This window comes from Onychomys torridus, chromosome 12 (genome assembly GCF_903995425.1).
Source record: "Onychomys torridus chromosome 12, mOncTor1.1, whole genome shotgun sequence".
Taxonomy (NCBI): domain Eukaryota; kingdom Metazoa; phylum Chordata; class Mammalia; order Rodentia; family Cricetidae; genus Onychomys; species Onychomys torridus.
In genome coordinates this window covers 29241466-29263837 of record NC_050454.1, presented here as the reverse complement: position 1 = coordinate 29263837, position 22372 = coordinate 29241466, and the positions used below count along the sequence as shown (strand labels likewise).

Here is a 22372-nt window from a genome sequence, read left to right as displayed (position 1 = left end):
GTATCACCCTGGGTGCGTGAGTTCATGAGGGAAATGGAAAGGAAACAACCTAGAAAATAAATCGGGGTAAGTGAAGCATTTAGACCAAGCAGTTGCGGGGGAATCCGGATGCCTGATGCCAATGGTGCACTGCCACACTGAGATTATCACAAAACTCTAACCAAAAGCAAAGGCATCAAGCGAATTCTTTGCTGGGCATTCCCGAATGTACCTACCGGCAGGAAAATACCATATTAATCATTTTAGCTGCACTCTTGGCTCAAAATGGTGTTTGTTTCATCAGAGCCACAGACTGAAAGGTACAGAGGAAATAGCTTACTTTGTTGTTCTTTTGGTGTGTTTGTACGCATATGTGCCTGTATCTGTGTGTGTGATATTGGAACAGGTAGAGGCTCGAAGCCAAATTGCATCTTCCTCTGTAGCACTCTACTTCATTGGTTTTGAGAGTCTCTCTCTGGGACCCAGAAGTCACCAGTTGACAAGACTGACCTGTCATTGAGCACCAAGGATCAGCCTGCCTGTGTCTGTGCCCCCTCCACCCTGAGTGCTAGGGTTACAGATTCCTCCTGTCACACCCAGCTTTGATGTGGGTGCTTGGGGTAAAAAATCAGGTCCCCATGTGCACAGCAAACACTTTACTCACTGAACCACCTCTTCACTCCAGAAATAGCTTCATAGTCACAGTTCTGGATGCTTTCTCCGGAATGGAGATCTACAAACCTAAACACAGAAAGGCAGAGGAAGTTTTTAGGAGACTCCAGCCGCACTACACCCATCTTGGGAGCTCAAGATGCAGAATTCTTGTTTAAATGCAGAAGATAAGATGTCCTGAGTTGATTTTTTTCTTACTTAACATGAGACTCTCTTGATTTAAACAGCTCTGTAAGGAGTATAACATAATTCAGACTCACTTTTAATTATGCATATAGATAGACATTTATTTACTAATTCCAGTGAGATAGTGCCTAATTTTCATTAGCGCTGTTGACTTCTATCTTCCTGCAGAACATTCTTGTCAATGTTGCTGGAATGCAGTTGGTTGTTCTGTGTTTATCTAGACGGTTCTGTCGTCAAACCCACTGTAGAACAAATGCTTTTATAGTCTTCCTGATGAACACATCTCTCTCACTGAATCCACAGTCCACTTCTATTCTGGGAGGAAAGGAATGAATGATAGGTTTGGAGGGAGACACAGGAGGGAAATGAGTGTAACACTCCCTTCATTTGGTACACTGGAACTGCAACGTTCCGGATGGAGGGCACAGGTGGTCACCCTTTGATGTGATTATGGTGCAGTGATTGTTTCTCTGCAACACTTTCTTTTCTTCAGCGACAGTGAGGAAGGACCCTAGACGAGTGGCTGCATTTGCTAACATCAAATGAAACACAAAACAACAACAACACCAGCAAACCACACAAAGCATCTTTTAGTGTACCACAAGCTACAGACTCTTCATAAGAGCCTGTCCAAACTGGGAGCCAGGGTCCAAACACTGACATAGGACAATTCAGCCTCATCTCAACAGGCAGTACATAGTATTTTAAGCCTTGAGGGCTTAGCAGAAAACCATGCTGCACATGTGGGCCTATGAGTCAGTCATTCTTCCAAGTGTCTATGCTGCACTTGAAGGACTCGGCCACTTGGCCTACATGATGCTTTAGTCCTACTTGAACTGGGCACCATCCCTGGCCACAGAAGTGGGCAGAGGAAAAGTAAATAGAAACCAGCTGCCTTTCCTTGCTCCCCACAGCACCTGAGAGAGCAGATGGAGCAAAGACATCAGTCATTTTTGGAGAAGGGAGCAGGCTGATTTCTATGTAACCTAAGCCTCAGCAAAACTTCCAGCCATAAATGCTTCCATTTGTGAAGTAGTATAATGAGGCTTCAATTTCTTCAATATGTAGCTCCACTCCCATATACTTTGATTTGGTCTCTGCTGGTTATTAGGCTAAGACAAGCTCCGTGTTCTTAATCACATTCTGTCTAGCATGATTGGAGGATCCGCTCGCTCTTAACATATTTTCCAGAAGTCTTGAGAATCAGTCACTGGCGTGAAGGAATAAATTAGGTTGAGTACTCCTGGTGGGAGTGGAGCCCCAAGTACCCTCCCTGTGCTACAAGGATGGGTCCCTCCTCTCCTCAATTCTTTGCATCCAAGTATAAGAAGAATTATCTGCTGCCTAACATCACATCCTGTCTTTGGTTTCACTCATCAGAATATTGCAGCTGGGACTGGTGTTTAAGGTAAGCCACGATGGTTGTTTATCCTGTCAGTCACTTCAGGTTCTATTTGGATCGTTGGCAATAACAGTGAAGGATAATACAGACTTCAGTGCATGCATGCTCGTTGCTAGATTCGGCCATGGCCCATGAGCAAGCAGAGGAAAAAGGGAAATTGCTTCCACTTACGGGGTGTTACTACCACAGAGTCTGGTGAGGTTGACTACACCACTGCTCACTGGACCTCATATTTAATCTTCATTTGTAAAATGGAGAGGCCCAGAGAACATAACTGTGCAAAGTGGCACAGCCAGGGGGACACAGGGCCCTGGGACTCTCACTGTGTGCATGTCACACCCACACAGCAAGGACTCCCAGGAGATGCTCTCAGAAGATGCGGAGATCTCTTCTACAGATAAAGCAACAATTATCAGGAGACACGGCAGGGTAGCCGCTGCGGCCTTCTTCCAAGGGCAACAACGTATGCGATGAACCATCCTTTATGGCACTAATAACTGGGCTTCTGAGCACCACCATGGTTATTACTGCTTTCCAAATGACACTTGGCCAGGTCTTTTTCTTCTTTACTTCCAGGCTAATAATTAGATTTAAATCCCTGACAGAACTCTAAACATCACCACAGGGAGTTCTACATCTCCTTACTATTGCTTACAAAGATTTCATTTAAAAAAAGGTCCTTTGAAATTATCAGTAAGTTATACTCAGCAATAGTTTTAAAAAAAATCTGTTATCTTACTGAGTCTTTTGAAAAACACATGCTGCTCTCTCCCTTTTTGCCTAGAGAGACCATCCCTTTTTAATCTCCAGCTGGAAGAATTAAAATGCCCAGGAGGAACAGGACAGATTGATCTAGACAGCATCTATGGTCCTAGAAAGTGTGAATTCAGGAATCTTGTCCTCATTTCATTACAAAACAAATTTGTTTTCTATACCTAGTGAAATGGTGGTGGCTTTCTCTCGGGGGAAACATGAAAAACAACTGTTCGCTACAAATTAATCTCTCAGCCTCTGCATCTCAGTTGCACAGATCAGAGCCGGAGCAGGTTTGGGCACAAGGGTGTTAGCCGGGCACCGTTCTGTTCTCTCTATACCCGCCTAACTGTTTCCAGTGCAGCAATGATCATGGGAAGTCACTTTCCCGTCCTTTGAGGAACAAGAGGGAGTCTCACAAGGAAACCACACATGGCAACATGGACCTCATTAAGACACGCAAAGGCAAGTGAGTGGACTCCCTGGAGACGCACCAGCCAAGGAAGACCATTCTCAGTCCTTCTTAGGAGGACCGAGTGCTTATGAGAACCCAGCTGCTCTTTCTGGTCTCGCTACCAAGCCCAGTTGTGCTGGCTAGTTTTATGTCAACTTGACACAAGCTAGAGTCACTGGAAAGGAGGGAACCTCAATTGAGAAAATGCTTCCATAAGATTCCAGCTGGAAGTCGGGCGGTGGTGGCGCACGCCTTTAATCCCAGCACTCGGGAGGCAGAGCCAGGCGGAACTTTGTGAATTCGAGGCCGGCCTGGTCAACAGAGAGATCCAGGAAAGGCGCAAAGCTACACAGAGAAACCCTGTCTTGAAAAGAAAAAAAAAAGGTCTGGCTGGAAGGCATTTTCTTAATTAGTGATTGATGGGGGTAGGGCCATCCCTGGGCTGGTGGTCCTGGATTCTATAAGAAAGCAGACTGAGCAAGCCATGGGGAGCAAGGCGGTAAGCGGCACCCCTCCACAGCCTCTGCATCAGCTCCTGCCTCCAGGTTCCTGTCCTGACTTGCTGTGATGATGAACTGTGCTGCCCAAGCTAAGCTGAATAAACCCTTTCCTCCCCAAGCTGCTTTGCCATTGTGTTTGCATCACAGCAATAGTGACCCTAACTAGGACACTAGTCTATCCATACAACAAAGAAAAACAACTGCATCCAGAAGTCCAGGGATGGAATGTAGTCAACTATTCCGGTCAAGTCCTTTGCTTGGATGTTTCTCTTAGGGAATGTAAAAACGTATCTAACATTTTTTCCAAGGCACACAAATAGAAGACTAGTCAGTTTTACTAAATGTGACTTTAAAACCCATGTAAGGGGAGAAAATTGTATACTTCTAAAGCACAATTCTTTTAGGCATATAAAGGCCCCATTGTCAATGGATCTAAGGTATAAACCTTCTACAGTTTGTTGGACAACTTTCTTTGAGCAGAAATGTGAAGATATGCAAAGCTATTATTTTCAGGTGCTTCAAATATTTTCTTACTTAGGATCCAGGAGGCTTTTCAATTGATCCTAGAACTTTGCACATTGTAGGCGAGAAGTATACTGGATTGGCATCTGCAGCCTGATCCAGGATAATCTGTTCCGTGACATTTAGCAATAGCTGCTACCAGAACCACTTCCATGAACAGGCATATGATGAAGGACATTGGTACTACTGAATACATGATTATCAAACTAAAGAATATTCATATATACATATATATTCTCCAGCCCATCCAACTGTGAGAGGAACACAGTAACACCAGAGGAAAGGTTTCTTCAGGTGACCAAATACATGCCTCTGCTAACTTGCAAATGGAAGGCTTATGAACCTCACCTTCTAACACTCCCAGTTGAGCTGGGGGTAGAACTCCCGGGAGAGCATGAGAAGCCTTCCTAGAAAGGATTGTCTAGGAAGTGGGGTTCGAGGCTATCCCACACAGGATTCTCACCTAGGTGAACAGCAGCTGTTCCTGCAAAGAAGTGTTGGAGGTCCAAGGTTTGGGGAATGACCAGTTGCTCTTCACAAGGCTGAGTTATCCTAACCTTTATTGAGAAAGCCTAATAGCATCTAGGTTGCCACTTTAACCTGGAGGGATTGCTCAGGTGCCTGTGACAACTTGAAAGCAATCTATAGTGATTAGCTGGGTGTGGGTACACAATTCTAGCACACGGGAGGCTGAAGCAGGGAGATCATGAGGGTCGAAGTCAGCTTGGTCTACCCTGCAGGCTTGATGGAGAGAGTCTGTATCAAAGAACAAATTGTGTATGTGCGTGCGTGCGTGTGTGCGTGCATGCCTGAGTGCGTGTGCGTGCGTGTGTGTGTGTGTGTGTGTGTGTGTGTGTGTGTGTGTGTGTGTGTGTGTGGTGTTTGGAAGATAGGTCTATGATGCAATAGGCTTGTTTTAAGTAGGCTCTCAGAAAGCCTATTACCACAGAGAGCAAGTGCACTTCTTACAAAAACTTCAAAATTAGCATGCTGTCACCAAGACTGACACCACACTTCAGTCTCAGATTTGCAAATATTATTCTGAGAAATGTTTACTATCCCCCAAATCGGGTAAAGCTATCTGGTGCCCTACACCTGGCTACTACAGAGTTGGGGGGCTGGCTGTCGCCTTCAACTGACTAAGTATGTTCTACATGGTCTACAGTGCTGTCTTTAACATTAAATAAGCAGCCCCATTATCTTCTGGTTCAACACTTCATTCCCCTCTGATGTGGGAGGTGAGTGCCCGAACCTCTGGCTTTCAAACAGCCTGCTGTGGGAGTTCCCACAAGGAAAACACCGCCAAGTGGGCAACCTCAGATATTACCCTAATCCATTGTTTTGTAAAGTTGTCAAACCTGAGGCCTTGGGTGGAAAGGTGCCACACAAAAGTGAAACCCAGTCATACTTGAAGCCTACACCTCAGTGGGAGTTCTAATCAGGTTGAGTACAGTTCTGTGCTACATGGAGCAGCTTTCAGTGCAGGAGGTAGGCCATTAAATGCTTTCTGAATTCCATTAGTTACTCCTGCTGAGAATGAAAAAGTCCTCCTAAGTGCATAAAAATTAAATTGCCTATGATGCAGGGAACAAGATGGTGCTTTGCTGCCAAATATGATTTCCCGTCTAAATAGCCGACAATCACACACAGAATGTAGACCTGTATGAAGGACCTGAAGGGATGTGGTACTGACTGGGAACCTGTGCCTCACATCTAATGACTTCAATTGTCTGCTAACTACCCAGTTCTGCTTCAAGAGAAGTTACCCTCTGTTCTCCAGCTCCCAGCTGGGTTAATGCACTGTGGATACAGCCCACAATCTCTGTTCCAGGCCGGATGTGGATGTGGGTCTGGCCGTCAGAGCAAGAGATGTTTGGTCTTAGTGACTCAGAGACAAGTACAGTGTGATAGCTAACGACACCAGTTTGACAGGATCTAATACCACCCAGTAGATAGGTAGATAGGATTCTGGGCATGTCTGTGCTGGAGGAATTATCTAGATTAGGCTAACCCATCCTAACTGCTAAGTGAAGAATAAGGAGAAAGGAAGCTGAGCAATAGCATTCACCTACAACTTTTGCTTCCTGACTATGGATGTAACATGCCAGCTTCTGCAAGACCTCGACGCCATTACTTCCGCACCTTGATGGACCTCGAACCGTGAATCAAAATCAACCCTCTCTTCCTTAAACTGAGTTTGTCAAGGTAACTGCATCACAGCCATGAGACAGGCAGTGGATAGGTACATTCTTTTCAACGGGCTGGTAGGCCCTTTAGTGGCACTGGGAACTGGGAAGGAAGAGTCAGTCTATAAAGAGAAAACTGAAAGACAGAAGGGTCCCAACTCCTTGACTAGCGCAGAGGCCCAGACTCTAGCTGTAACAGCTGAATTTTCAGGTGGTGTTGGCCACTTAAGATTTTGAGTTTTCTTTAATTGCAGTCCAAGTAGCTTAACCAAGGAAAAATAAGTGGAAACCATACATTTCAGTTTGGGCAGGGGCTAGTCTCACCCTTCAGAGGGATAGGCTAAGTGCTTTGTTTTAGGATCTTTTGCTAGGAAGTGGTACTGCCAGGACTGGAACCCAGGACCCCCATATTCTCATGATGTTCACACTCCATTGAGGGGAAAAAAATTATGGAACATTACCTGTAACACACACTGCATTTGTTTCAAACTTCTAATTAAAACTCTGAAGTTTCCTATATTGATTATACTTAAAACTATTAAGTAAAAATTCTTTTTAAAAATCATCCTTTCCATTACATAGAATTTTGAAAACTAGAAAAATGTATTAAAAACAAAATTTCTCGGAAAGGTGCTGTGGTCTGTGGTCGCAGGAACATAAATAGTTCAACAAAATAGCTTAAAATGTTTTATTAAGTATATATAATATTACAGGGTAATATTTACACAGTTATTTTTTTAAATAAAAAAGTATCTTGGCAAAGATTGCAGGTATTCAAAGCTTCAAACAGTGATAAATTGATTTAATACATATAAAAAAAACTTCAAGGGTAACACAGCTGTAAAACAACTTTGGTCTTTAAATTACTGCAAAAAATGGCTACTGACAAATAGCACACCTTTAATTGCTATGCAAAAAGGCCCCCAGGAGAGAACTTTGCACATAACAACACTGGAGTCCTCTTACAATTTAGAATAGTTAATGGATATTTATATGATGTGGGAACTAATTCTCAACAATGGCTTTCTGTAAATAATGCTCTGTTTAATAAAAATCAAAAGTATTTTCCTCTTTCATCCATTATGGTAACAACACTCTAAAGACACCCCTGATGCCATCTTACAGAAACGCTATTTAAAATGCCCTTTCTTTTCCTCCAAATACTAGATTTATGGAAAACTCAGTATTAAACAGTCATAATTAAGGGCGATCAAAGTTATAGGCAGGACAATTTCCTGGGTACTGCTCATCTCTTTAAAATTAACTTGGCTCATCTCTTTTAGCCACAGAAGATGACTTAACAAGACCCCCTAGTGGGTGTGGCGATTGAGAGATTTTTGAAAATGCTCATCTCGAAATAAACCCTCAGTTAAGTACAGTTAAAAGAAACAAAGGGTTGCCAGACATGTTTTTTTCTCTAGTTCTCAACACCAGGCAAATACACGTGCTTGTATTTACACACATCCTCTGGTGGCCATTTTTGAATACCCATTGTAAGACAAGATAAACCTAGACGATGATATACAGCTGAACTCTTATTAGTGAGAAACTGGCAGAGTGTACGCAGCACTTTTTGAGCTTTATTAATGCAAATACAATTTGGCCACTATATTGACTACAACATCCTCAAAGAAAGCCTATTATGTATGATGCAGCCCCATGATTTTTAGTTTGATATTCTCAACAATTTCAACAGACCAGACTTGGAATTTTCAGGTGAAGCATCACCTCTTACAACTTTCAAAGCATGTGAAATTTGTCCAAAAGAAAAGAAGAAGGGAACTCTCTAGCTCACCCTATTAAAACGAGACATCTAAGTACAGGTAACTCTTACCATCAAACTTCAGTACTGAGCGCCTGCTAATGTATGCAGAACACTGCAGGAAGAAAAGGAGAAAGGCCACACTTTTGCTGCCGAAGGAATTTTTTAAAGTCGTGAGAAGAAGATGACAAAAAACCCAGCAGAGCTAAGTGGAGATACATGAAGCACCGGGAAGGGTAAGTGAGAGACGAAAGGGACCCCCAGACAGAAGGGGACAGAGCGCAAAGAACAGCCACTGACGGATGAGGGCTGAAGCGCAACGATTTCAAAGAGAAGAAAAATGGGCTTCAGCCATAAAGGCTGGAAAACGTGACAAATGGCACCATTCCGTACTATTGTATAAATGGAGAGCAGACAATAAATAAAAATCGAATAGAGGATATGACAGCAGAAACTGGGATCAGGGAGAAAAAAGCACATTGTAGGGGCAAAACAGATGCATGCTGCCCACAATACTCTTAGCAATTTAAATCTGCTCGGATGCGAGCCAGGAGCCATTGTGGGATTGATTTAAAGAGGGTGAACTGGCCCAATAATGCCCAGGCAGAAGGACTCTTGCTGCTGTGGTCCCTTATACTGAGAAGTTGATAACTATGAACAACAGTTGAGTTCATCTTGTGTTTCCCAGGCTACCACCGGTGGCACTGTCTAGGGTACTCAATGCCTCAAATGGCAGGCAGCGAAGAGAACATGACAGCTGGTTAAGACCAAGGACGGAACCCCAAGCAGAGGGGCAGTGACTACATATTAAAGGTACAACTTTAGTTCATAAAAACAAACAAAAAGATTGACTATAAAGATTTTCACATCTGACTCTTAATGGAGAACAGGAAAATTTGGATATCTTCCAAGTCCATCTGCTTTTTGCTCTCTTCATCAAAACTGATTTCAAAGTAACCAATGATATGAGCAAAGTAGAAATATTTTCGGAAGAAGGAAAAGCATCAGGAGCCATCTGATTTGTATAAAGGCATTCAGCTCCCTCTCTATACACGGATATTTTGAACAGCTACAAAATCAGGGAGCAAACCTACTTTTCTTTAGAAGCACTATCTTGATAGTGTGGTCAGTTTTCTGAGAGGTCTCAGCAGGTCAGAAGTTTAGATCTGCCATGGGCAAACCACTTGGTCCCCACATGAAAGATGACAATAAATTTGGCATACAAGAGGCACATGGAAACATTCAGTGGACTAAGCAGAAATAACCATTGGTAATGCAAACACAAATACAAATGCCTTACTACACAAACAGGAATTTTTTTTTTTTTAAAGAGGGCACTGGTGAGCAGTTAAAAAAGCTTGGCACGTTACCTAGTTTTAAAGTGATCAAATATTTGCATCAAATAGAATTCCACTCAGTAAGGACCTTTGTGTTTAAATGTATTGACTAACAGCACAAAGTTAGCACGTGCACTTCTGTAGACGCCTCGCTTTTGCCTGGACAGAAGATTCATGTGCCTACCTTATACATGTGCACATACAAACACGCCCACAAACGAGGTAAAAACAAGCGCTAAGGATCTAAAGTACTCCATGCGATCACAACTGTCAGGACGTTGGTTTTCTTCTAACCGGGCAGGGGATGGTGGTCGTTTTGTTTGCCTTTTCAAAGTCAGGAAGAGTTTGAGGAAAGAGGAGAAGAAGGAGGCAGGAGGCAGGAGACAGGAGGAAGGTGGTGAGTGTTCATCATGCAACAAAGAGACAACAGGTGTGAAACCTCCTCCCCGGCCCTGCTAGGGCCTGATGGAGACACATGTTGCCATGCAGGAGACGCACAGTTCAGACTTCAGTCTTGCTTCGTCATGCCTCCCATCAGAAAACATGGGAAGAAACACTGTAGATTTTTGCCTTCAAACCAGAGGTCTGGAATACATATGTTACAACCATAACTATCTTTTTTTCTTTTCTTTTTTTTTTTTTTTTTGCTGAAGAGTATGAGTGAGCACAGTGCTTTGAGAATAAGTCTGGCTCCTTTCTGCAACTGACACTACTTGAAGGCCCATGTCTGAAGAGGGGAAAAGGTACTCCATCTTGTACCATAAATGCAAGCAGCAGGACAGGACAGGGTGCAAAGGGTTGTGTGCAGAAAAAAAAAGAAAACCACATCTATAAGAAAAAAAAGTATCCAAAAATCTGGGTGCACTTTATGTCAAAGGGGGGGGGGAGTGTGAATTGGAGGCAACCCCCGAGAATGAAAACACTAGTGCCATCAATATAGCACACAAAGGGGGCATACAGGATTTGCCTGGCCAAATTAATGTTTCTACTTCTGTCTCTATCCCTATGACCCAGAAGTGGCAGTCATATTATTCAGCTAGCAGCATAAATGACAAAGCTGCTGGGAACCTGAGTTTACTAAGGCTTCCTGGATACCACTGTTTTTCACAGGTATCTCTGAGTAGCCATCAGGTTAATGCTAGGCAAGTCTCATCCAGAACTGATTTAAACCCTGTGTCCAAAGACTCAAACATCATTCTTGGAAGTTGCCCCTGATACGTTTGCCCCTAGTTGAGTAGAAACAATAGAAAAATGGATTTCAATTGGTTACACGACACAATCATAATTCTTTTATTAAGTAAATTACAGCTGCTTTGAATATAAACTGAACTGGAATAATCATGTATGGGTTAATGACATGTTCTTTCAGAGATGAAAACCAGTTACTGTTGCTTGTATTCTTCTTGCCAGCCATGAGTCATCAAGGTCATGATGCTTAAACACACATGTATTCCTCTACTTTGGACGCTCCAGTTACAGTCCATCACTTCCCCTCACTTATTCTGGAAAATAGAAACATCCACATGTCATCACTACTCATGTCTACTTCCTATGCATTAAGACATGATCTGATCTGGTTCTAAACGTGAAAACTGTTTCCAATGTATCAAAAATAATGAGAACATATCCGTAAAGGTCACAGAGAGAAATCAGGCAAATCATGAGCCTTTTCGGTGTGCTAAGTAAAATGCCAATGCCAAACGAAAATAAAATCAACACAGACTGATCATCTTGGTTTGCTGGGTTAGCTGGACCAAAGGCGAGAGATGTTGATTTTCCAAAGCAGAAGTTATTGATCCAAGAATAATAGTCTATCACATTCACTTTAGATTGACCCCATTCAGTTAATGCACGTGAAACAGACTTGTGATCTGGCATAGGTAGAGCGGTTGGCACCTTGAGCCTCATTCAGCGTGACAGGCACACCATGAGCCCAGAGTGGATGTCAGAAGACTGAGCCCGTCAACAGATATTTAAACAAATTGTGATCAGCTAAATGTGGCCAAAACTCAGGGCGTTTCCAAGGTCATTACAGACCTCATGGGCTACACAAACAAGTAAAAAACAAAAACAAAAAACGAACAATAAGTTCTTGATGCTATCTCCTGATAAGGTGACTTTAAAAAAGTCACATTTTAAAGAAAATTAACAAAGAGGTACTGAAGGTTTTTAAGATGGTTTTCTGCAATTGGAGAAAAGTTTATGGTTTTTTATCCACTTACGAAAAATGACACCACAGCAGGTAAAAGGAAGAAACAGAATATTTGAAAAACAAGACACAGAGGGTAAGTGTGACAAAACCATGCCAGGAATTCTGGCATTCTTTACATTGATTCCCACTAAAAACACTATTTTTAGGTAGCAGTGGCGTGTGTATCACAACACACATTTGAAAGCTATGACAAAGCCTGTAACTAGGGGGCCATTCTGGATTTCCCGTGAAATGCTCGCCTGAGCCTGTTTTAAATTTAGCTCACCCAACATATGATGGAAGTGTTTTTAATCTCATGCAGAAGTTAATTGTGCTCTGGGGAAGATGGCCTCCTGTGTTACCTGCAGTTCTTTGTTAGGGAGGAGAGCCAGCAAGTCACAGGCTTTACAACAGCAAACTATGGAGCAAGGAAGAAGGATTTCAAGTACTAATGGTATGAGGACGGATTGTTTTGAAAATGGGATAAAAATACAAATGTAGTTCCTAAATGCCCATGGAGCTAGAGAATCACAGCATATTAAGGTTAAAAAAAAAATGTATACATTAGAGCGAAGAATCAGACTTCTGAGGTTAGAATTAAACAAGTACATGTGTTGATCATGGAAACGTGTGTTGTTACTGATCTGGTGTTCAGAAAAGACAGAAAGGCTGGTCTCTCTCTTCCTCTTTAGTCCTTTCCCACAGGGCTGAAGTTATGGATATATCACCCCCAGTGTCACATGCAGCACAATCATCTCCAGGAGTGTAAAAGAAGCCCTGTCGAGGGGAGACAAACTTATGCCAGGGTATCAGCACACTTCATAAAAACGTTTTAAAGGTTCGATAAACAGGCACATGACTTGGAAACACGTTTATCAAAGGCAGCAGCTGCTTGACTGAGGAACCAGGAGGTTCCGGTGTGTGAGACCCAACCCGTTTTTGTTCTTATCCACCTACAGAAAAATGACACCATGTAGGTAAAAGAAAGAAAAGACTATCAAACTCGAGCTGGGCTTTAAACATCAAGAAATGTGGACATTCATGATTGACAGTGTCCCTTTTAGTTTTTGAAAAGTTGTAATTGCAGGCAGCTCTGCTTTCTCTTTAATGCCCATGCATCAATCCGGGTACAATGACAGGTGAGTTTCATACTTACCATCATTCATCATTCCTTTTGATTCTTTAAATGCTGAGGATTAGTAACAAGCAGGCAATTAGTAAGAAGGCAAGTTAGTAAGACTTCACAGCTAGAAATAGTCTCAAAATAAACAAATATGCAACAACACGATGCCAGCTAGTCCTCAACCAGACAGCTAGACCCATTTGAGGCTATCATTCAGTGGGACGCCTTTCTAATGCTTCACTCCCACAGCATCCACAAAAGCAAATGGACTCACTGGGGAACACAGATCTAGGTTTATACAGAAAGGAAGTGAAACACATGGGTGTCACTCCATGGTGGCAACCTGTGTTTTCCTAAAACTAACAAATTAGAAATTGGAAGCCACAGAGATTTTTCTCCACTGAGGGTGGGACACTTCACCTTGTCTGGTATAAAAAACGTCAATGGTCCCCTTGCCCAAATGTCCCTTTGCTAAAGTAAGCCACTGCTATAGCACAGGACAGGGAGAACATCGCAAAAGCAACACTACCAATTTCTGATGAATGATCAAGAAAGAATCAAGAGATCAAGGCAAGAGGACACATGAACAAAATAGCAAGCAAACAAACAACATTCCCAAACTAGATTCTCCCCAAGGCACAGCTGGGTATACTAATGTCTTTGTGGATCAGTTCAAATTATGATCTGCTAATGGATCAAAACTACTAAGTTCATAATAATCACATACCGTTAAGGGGTTCCTCTACAGCTTTCTGGAAAATATTTAAAATATATTTATATAAAATACATGTTATTTTATATCTTTTATGCTAAAACTTACACTACCATTGAACCTATATTATGTGGAGACTCCTATGGTTTAAAAGCAAAATAAGACAGCAAAAGCTAATGAAACAAGGCTTCCCAAGGTTAGTTAATGGTTTAATAATAACCAAATTATTCTCTTAGTATTTTTTCCTGTGCAAAATTTCCCACTCCACCCACCATTCTCAGTTCAAGAAATCTCATGAAAGTATTAATGTACAAACATGCAAATTGCAGTAAGAGATAGAAAATACAGTTAAATAAGAGATGGTAGCGGAGCGGAATCATCTTCACATCATGCAAATTGAACTCAGTAACAGCAAGACATTGTTGGGATTTAATGGTCCATTGGTTAGGTTATCTATAAGAGGCGCTAGGAAAACTTCTTTCTGGCTGCTTGTGACTAACGCAGCTATGACACCAGCCTCTTCAGAGTAAAAGGCTGAGGTAAATTAACACACTCGGCCCTTGCCTGCCCTTTGGGTGTGTTCTTTGAGGCTGCCACATTTATCTGTCAGTCATCATTTATAGGAAGCTGAGTACAATACAGTCCCCTTCAGATCTTAATTCCATGTGAGAATTCTCCTGCCTGTCACCATGGTGAGTCAATATGGTAGTTTTTTTTTTTTTTCCCTCCTACTCATACATCTCTTTCTGAATCTGCTCTTTTTCTTCAAATTGTCCCAAAGAGCGTATGAAGAAGGTAGGCAAACACAAGGGGACCTGTAGTATACTTTCAGGAAAGAAAAGTGCTGATAAAATGGTGGGAGTCATTATTTGGAACAGATTTTTTTTTTCAACAAGAGATACCATATAGACTATATTTTTAAATGAAGTCAGTTTAGCACAAACTTCTCTTCCTTAATGTCATGCTTGAAACTGTCATTCTGTGAACTCACATCAAACAAATCCAACAGGTGGGGAGACATATTGGAATCAGCTTCCTTCTGATGAAAGAGATAATAACCACATTCCTTCTCAGAGACTTCCTAATTCTGGATATATACATTGAGTACAACCTTACAGGATCACTTCTCCTATCTCCTAGGTATCTAAATGTTCCAAGGTAAGTCTTACAAGAGACTCAGACCCATTCATGCCCAGGCCCTGAAATGACTTCAGCATTGTCTTAATTGGATGCCATATTAAGTGGAGAGCAAAACCGTCCAATATTCCAGTTATCAACCCCTCATTTTAATCCATCAAACAATCATTCTTAATTCATTTAACAAACTTGAACTTACCCTAGGAGGTTGTATAGTCCTCTGGTTGGAAGCTGGTATAAATAAAAATATAAATTCAATAATTAAAATAAATGAAGCAATACAGTACTTAATTTAAAGATAACATGTTCAGGGCTAAAACCAGAAGGTGCTAGATACTCCAATGAAGGAGTTCTGGTTTTGATGGTCTATTCGAGAACTACAGAAGACTCTTGACTATATATACTGATTGGAGAAAAGGAAGCAAATAAGATGCCTATAGCAGCTAATAAACACAGACTTGCTCATGTGCATGTGTCTCTGGCATGTTGCTCATGTGCATGTGTCTCTGGCATGTCGGTTACCTACTCTGCATCATGTTGAAAGACACTGTCAACTACTCTCTCCCACCAGGGTCCCATCTCTGCCTATTGATCAGATGGGTTGGACAGAATGTGGCAAGGAGGAACTTCTCCTCAAGAGCATCTTCCTTAGCACACTCTTCTCATTCCTAGTCTAGGGCCTTCCCTTCCTTTCTCATTTCTTTCCAGTCTTCAAAGCTCTAGACAGCTAACAAACCAAAAGAAAAAATAAAAAAAAACCCATGATGATCCCATTGAGCTTAGAGCTATCCCAGACAGCTGGCTTCAGACCAACCAGGGCCTGCTCTGTGGATTCCTCCTTGGCATTCTGAGTTGCTCCCTTCATTGCTTCTGAACAGATTAGCTATTGAAGATGCAAGAATAGGTAGCATGCACTAAATGACAAGAGGGAAAAGAACAACTTTGGATTGTTAAGAAAGAAAACTTCCTTATGAAACTGGGCAAAGAAACCCTAGAGTAACCAAAGCCAGTCTTTTCCCAAAGACAGGAAAACATGACCAGCAACACTCTCTCAATGACTCAATACTCTTTGACTAGCCATAATTTCCGACCACACCCATCTATCTCAGTTCAAGAAATCCAAATTTCTCAAAATAACTTTTACAGTACAAACATTCAGAGAGCAACCCTGAATGCACAATGTAGTTTTAAGATGAGCGTGAAGCAGAATCATTTCCGGGTCATGTGCGATGCTGAGGAACAGGTCTGCAGGGTTCTGGCAAAACCCCCGCTGGCTAGCAGACAAAGGCAGGCCCAGGACAGCCAACATCCCCGACCCTGCCCATGCAGACTCAGCAAGTTTCTAATGCTGACAAGGATCAGACTTTCTCAAACAGGAAAACTGCAGCTACCACTAGATTAGAAGAGGATCAAAAAAACAACTAGAGACTTGGTGATGGGAAGGGCAGGTAAAACAAACAAACAAACAAACAACAAACAAACAACAAAAAAACACCTAAACAGAAAAGAAGCAAGGAAGAGCTTGGGATGTAGAGCTACAGGTAGGAAAGTGCTTATAGGAAGAGAGCAGCAAGGAACCATCACAATGAAGCAAGGGATGAGAGCAAAACACAATGCTCTTCAATTATGTAAACTGAACTCAGTCACAGAGACAGTAAATGCTCAGCTGTAAAAGGCCTTCACACCTTCCCCACCAAGGCTCAGGGGACACTGGGCAAGAGAGGACAGAAAGAATCTAAGAGCTGGGAGACATGAGGCAGAGAGCTACAGAATGTTCTCTTCTGGACAGGATACGCACACTCTGATCAGGAACTCAACGCAACTACACTTGCCTACAACGCACCTAAACAAGAATGGGCCTGTCAGAGGCCCGACATTGATGGAGGAGGGACTCAAGGAGGGCCTGAGTCCCCACCACCCAACAGAAGGCCAATGACAGGTTCTGAGAACTGGAGAAGTACTCCCTCAGTTGAGTAAATACTCATGAACCCGTCAGGCTCCAACAGAGTTTCAAAATAACAGTCACACAGATGGCCCTGGTTAAACTCACTGGATCTTCAAACAAAACAGTAACTCATGAATATGGCCAAGAGACTTGCAGGGAGGAGAATGAGCTGAAGAGAGCAGGTGATAGTAATCAGAATGCATTGTGTGTGTGTGTGTGTGTGTGTGTGTGTGTGTGTGTGTGTGTACAAAAACATCAAAGGATACATTGAATAATAAAATATGAAAGATTGAGGTAGCACCACAGTGTATGCATATATTCAAAACCAGAAGAAAAACAGGACGTTTAGGTGAGAAAACATGCAGAAGCCGTACTGGTGCCACTCTCAACCTTCTCTGCAGTTGTTCGTGAGTGGTTAGTACAGACTCAAAACAAGTCGGTGCTGAGAATCAGTGACTATGACTGCTCAGCCACAGATGGGCCCTCTGCAGCAACCTCTCTCCGCCCAAGGCTCAGCGAACAGACTGGAAGAGTGACTAGGAGGAGTCTGAGAGCTGGAGGGTGGAGAGCAGAGCTGTGAAACGTTTGTCTGGACGTGACGTCATGGACGGGCACACCAACTCACTGCAGAGGCAGCTGCTACATAAGAACTGCACCAGTTCAGGCCAACCAAACTTCCAGCATGGTTGGGAGGGGCTCATGGGACCTGCACCCCGAGGTGAAGAGTCATTGGCAGCTGATGGTCATGGAGGGAGGGGAAATCTGTTTTCTCTGCTAATGTGGCCACACTAACTGGACTCAGGAGACTATCATTATCATCATCATTTTAATGGCAAAAATATTGCCCATGCACATGTGGGCTTTTGGTTTTGAGACATTCCTGCTCCTGAAAGCAACCCCAATGAACCTCATCGGTTCACCCAATTGGATTTGGGGGTTCACCATGCTTTGCTCTACCACTGTTTTTCTATCTGGGAAGAGGCAACTTCTCATCTCCCCGGGAATACAGCATAATATTTTAAAATTATATTCAAGCTCATAAACATGTTCATTGAAGTAATACTAAGATGTGCTCTGCTGTGCTTCTCCCCACCTCTCCACTAGCACATGGTGGCTGCTAGGTTCTCACTTTCAAGTCTGATTTGCCTAGCTCACTCTGAAACAGAACTATAAGAACATCATATGCTATGATGACCACTTCTAGTCAGTCAGGATCCTCAGATATTATACAAGTAGCTGTATGGGAGTTAATGTTACCTGAGTTAATGCTCTCTAGTGGGGATGTAAGCCTTGTGATAAAGAATGGGGATGATTGGTCTGTTGCTATCACGTGTCATGAATTTTTTTTTTTTTTTAATAAATCAAAGGCTTTAAACATTCCACGCATGTTTACTTGCAGTCCTACAATGATTCTTGGTATGTTGCTCTCACCCTGAAATACCTGACTACATGCCATAAATATATTTTCAGGCTTTCAGTTCCCTAGGAACCGTTTTTTTTTTTTCCTAGTGATTTATATATAGCTTGTAAACAATGGACAAGAAAACGGATCTGAATAAATACACACACAACCTATGTGTGTTTCGGCAGCATTTCGGAACACCTGAGATGTTGCAGCAGGCATGATTCTGACCACCACCAAGTTGATTTGAACCAACACAGCTGTACCTGCTCTTCTACTGCACTGAGTGGTAATGGCTTTAAAAACAACTCCTGTGCCACATAAAATAATGATTTCAGGGGCCCTACACAAAAACAATAGGAAGTGGGGTTAGTTCCCTTTCATATTTCCTATGTGCTCATATTAAGTTATTATAATTTTCCAACTTCATAAAATTAAAATCCTTCTCATAAGAAAAAAATACAATATAATTTAAAAATTATATTTTGCCATAGAAAGCAAAAGTTAAAATCACATCCCTTAAAATTGCAATTAAGGCTACAAATTTAAACTCAGAAATAATGAAAAATATAAAAGCTATGATTCTCACAGGGACATTAACTCACTTTCAAAAGAGAACTTTTTTTTTAAAGTATGTGAGAATTTTATTACATTTCAATCAAATGTCACCCATTTCTACAATGGTGTCTGCAACGAGCAGGAATTATTTTGGAAACACAACTTTCACTTCCTAATAAAAATGCTCAAATTTGCAACCTTAATGCTATACACGTTCAGATTTATGCAGTCAGAACACATAAGCAAAACATTCATTGTCCTAGTCTACTACAGCATCTAAAAAGCAGCCATCCTGTACCTTTTTTCTTGCCTTTCAACTGACCGAAGGTGTCTCTCTCCACTCTGGGGTCAGACAAGTTGATTTGAAAAGTTAATTTAGCCTCAAAGTGTCAATAAAACTGGACTAAATTCTTAACTTACAAACAATATATTTATCTAGTAAATCATCATAAAGAAAAGATATCTTTGGGTACTTTGATTTCACTCGTATCACAGTAATGTGCAATTCCAGTGGCTTTGCAGGCTTTACAGGCTTCACGGGGACAAAAGCCATGGAGGAAATGCCAGCACAGAGGCAGAAGCCAGCCACTGGATGACGGCAATTCTCATGGCAGCTATGCTGAACATCACTCATGATCAGATATGGAAGCCAAGGAACCAAGGGATGCATCCCAGATAGAGAGGAAAAAATAAGAGCGGAGAGTTGACCATCAGTCAGAGACACCTAGTCTCGCTGCAATGGACATGAATACTGCAGGTCACATACTGTTCTCAGCATTCATGGGAGCAACAAAATCAGCAGTGTCAGCTTCAAGTCCAGACACAGGCTGATTGGGAGACTAACAAAAATAGAATGTGCATCAGAATTCAAGGCACCAGAGGCAGCTCCTGAGCGCTAGCCTGCTACAGATGTCTTAGTTGTGTTGTATGGGGTTATGCGGCACAGTGCCAGGACAACTCAATAAGCAGCAACTACTACTTATGAACACAAAAACTAAAGGCAGGTAGACTTTGGAGTATTTTTAACTGTTTATGTGAAAGCATTAACTAAGAGAAAAGAATATATATTATATCTATGTAATAGACCAGACTTCGTGATCAGAGATTAAGAAACGAAGTTCAGAAATAAAGGCAAAATTTCTTGCAAAGTCTTATGTAAATAACATGAAAATTTTACTGACCGTAATAATTCAACTTTTCATATTCATTTTTAGAAAACGTTCATCTGAGAACACACTGGAAATGCTGATTTGTTTCATTGACTTTTTTTTTTTTTTTTGAGCTGAGGATCGAACCCAGGGCCTTGCGCTTGCTAGGCAAGCGCTCTACCACTGAGCTAAATCCCCAACTCGTTTCATGGACTTTTTTTTTTTTTTTTTTTTTTTGGTTTTTTGAGACAGGGTTTCTCTGTGTAGCTTTGCACCTTTCCTGGAACTCACTTGGTAGCCCAGGCTGGCCTCGAACTCACAGAGATCTGCCTGGCTCTGCCTCCCGAGTGCTGGGATTACAGGAGTGTGCCACCACCGACCAGCCATTTCATTGACTTTTAAGGTTTGATTTTCTTGTTACACAATGATGAGTCCACTGTATTTCATACAGATGACAAAGGACCTCTTTTAAGGGGGACTGTCATAAAGTGGGTGGCTGGGGGCAGGTGTGGCTTAGGCAAGGCACACTCTCGCTCAGGCACCGCAGAAAGCACCTGCCTCTGTGTTTACAGGTCCATGTCTCCATCTGCAGAAATGCCAGCTGAGACTGGCAGGCTAATAAACACCAAACGGTGAGGGCAAGTACCAAAAACTGACCAGGAGCTGATAGGAGAGACAGTCAAATCTTGAATTTAAATATCTCTTTTAATATACTGGGTTGTGACTAGACGCGTTTTAAAGTAGTGCACTGGAATCCATGGCACACTAAATTACAGACGTGACAGGTTTTAATTTTCAGTTCCTGTCTCTGCAGGGGTGTCTGGGTGTGTAAGCAGTGTACACAAAGAGCTCCACAAGAGGACCCTGGCTCAAGGAATATGAACCTTTCATATGAATTTAAACTGGAGCCTTCAAAGGTGTCTTCTCTGGCTTATCAAAATAAATTCCAAACTTTCTAGTACACACAGCCACCTCCTCTCTTCATTGGTAACTTGAACTGTGTGAATTCACACGCCTCCCCCTCTTCAACTGCTATCTCTCCAATTACATTTCCTCATTTTTGGAGACGTCAGTATATTTCTATCCTCAGCTGGAGAAACTGACTAAACTCATTTTCTAAGTTACAGATCTGATATTCATCACAGAGGCTTAAAAAGTGAGATTAACTTACCAATAAATTTCATATAAATTAGTCCAAGTAATTCTGGTAGAGCTATGATACCCAAACCTGAAATCAAAAGGGGGGCGTGCACTGGTTCACAAGCTGTAGAACAAATGGAATTTTGTTAGAAATGCAGATAAAGTAAACAAACTTTAATTTAAAGAGATCATCCATAACTAATAATATAAAGGTTTTTTTTTTCCTTTTGGTGTGTTTGGTGGTGCCAGATTCCCACCTTTGTAGATTTATATACTAGGCAAATCATGCTAACACCAAGTACACCTCAGCACCTGCCATCTTTAAAGATAATACTTCTTATTCTAATGATCAGCAAAAGCATTACCTGCATGTATGCAGTATAAGAATATCTTTATTACCAACTCAGTAAAATAGCCTAATTACTAAAAAAAAATTAAACATAGTGTACTGTTATCATATCAAGATTAGTGAAAAATAGTGTGTAAAGTCCAAGGTGTCCATCAAGGACAGTCTGGTTATTTGACAAGTTCTCCCACAAATATGGGCACCTTGTTGGGCTATTAAACAGTCATCCCACAAACCATATATAGGCAACATTTCTGTAGCAAAGGGAAAAATACTATTTGCACTGGTGCATGTGTGAGTGTATTTGTGTGTGTGTGTGTGTGTGTGTGTGTGTGTGTGTGTGTGTGTGTGGTGTTGAAAAAGAAAGGCTCACAATTCCAAATGCTGAAAAATACACGGAGAAGCAAAATCATCACTCCCTGATGGTGTTACCAAACAGAGTTTGCCAGTTTGCTACAAAAATTAGCTGTACCTTACCACACAATGCAAAAATTACAGCCCTTGGTATTAAGCCAACTAGAGCTGAAAATTTATATCCACACAAACACATGCTCAGTGATGTTTACAGTAGCTTTATTCATCTGTCACAAAAAGAGAGAAGCAACCAGGATGGCCCCTCAGTAGGTGCACGCAAAATACTAAACACATTATGGCAACAATATTTTTTTCAGCACTAATGAGCTATCAAGCTACAAAAAAAAAAAAAAAAAAAAAGACATAGATGAAACTTAAAAAAGAAGGAAGCCGTCAGGAAAAGGCACAGTCATAACCTCTGTACTATGTATAGACAAGATCTGTGCTTTTCTCAGTATAGATCTAGCTCTATAGCCTTTTTGAAAACGCAAAACTACGTGGAAAGTTAAAAGGTCAGTGATGTCAGGGGTTAGGGAGAGGGACAGATGAACAAGCAGAACATG

General features: G+C 41.8%; 1 protein-coding gene across 5 annotated transcripts in view; it reads right to left on the bottom strand.

Annotated features, from left to right (window-relative positions):
• Positions 1 to 10382: 10382 nt before the first annotated feature.
• The window catches only part of Cd47 (CD47 molecule), a 54479-nt gene continuing 42489 nt past the window's right edge, over positions 10383 to 22372 (bottom strand). For 2 of the 5 annotated variants that reach the window (XM_036203392.1, XM_036203397.1), the window contains 5 exons: positions 21141 to 21233; positions 15116 to 15147; positions 13795 to 13819; positions 13101 to 13133; positions 10383 to 11255 (listed from right to left, as the gene is read on the bottom strand). In XM_036203392.1, coding sequence (XP_036059285.1) covers positions 11251 to 11255; positions 13101 to 13133; positions 13795 to 13819; positions 15116 to 15147; positions 21141 to 21233 — 188 coding nt within the window. In that variant the 3' untranslated portion in view covers positions 10383 to 11250. Of the gene's footprint in view, positions 11256 to 13100; positions 13134 to 13794; positions 13820 to 15115; positions 15148 to 19119; positions 19164 to 21140; positions 21234 to 22372 lie in introns of all 5 variants that reach the window. The other 3 variants (XM_036203396.1, XM_036203393.1, XM_036203394.1) reach the window with 3 other exon arrangements.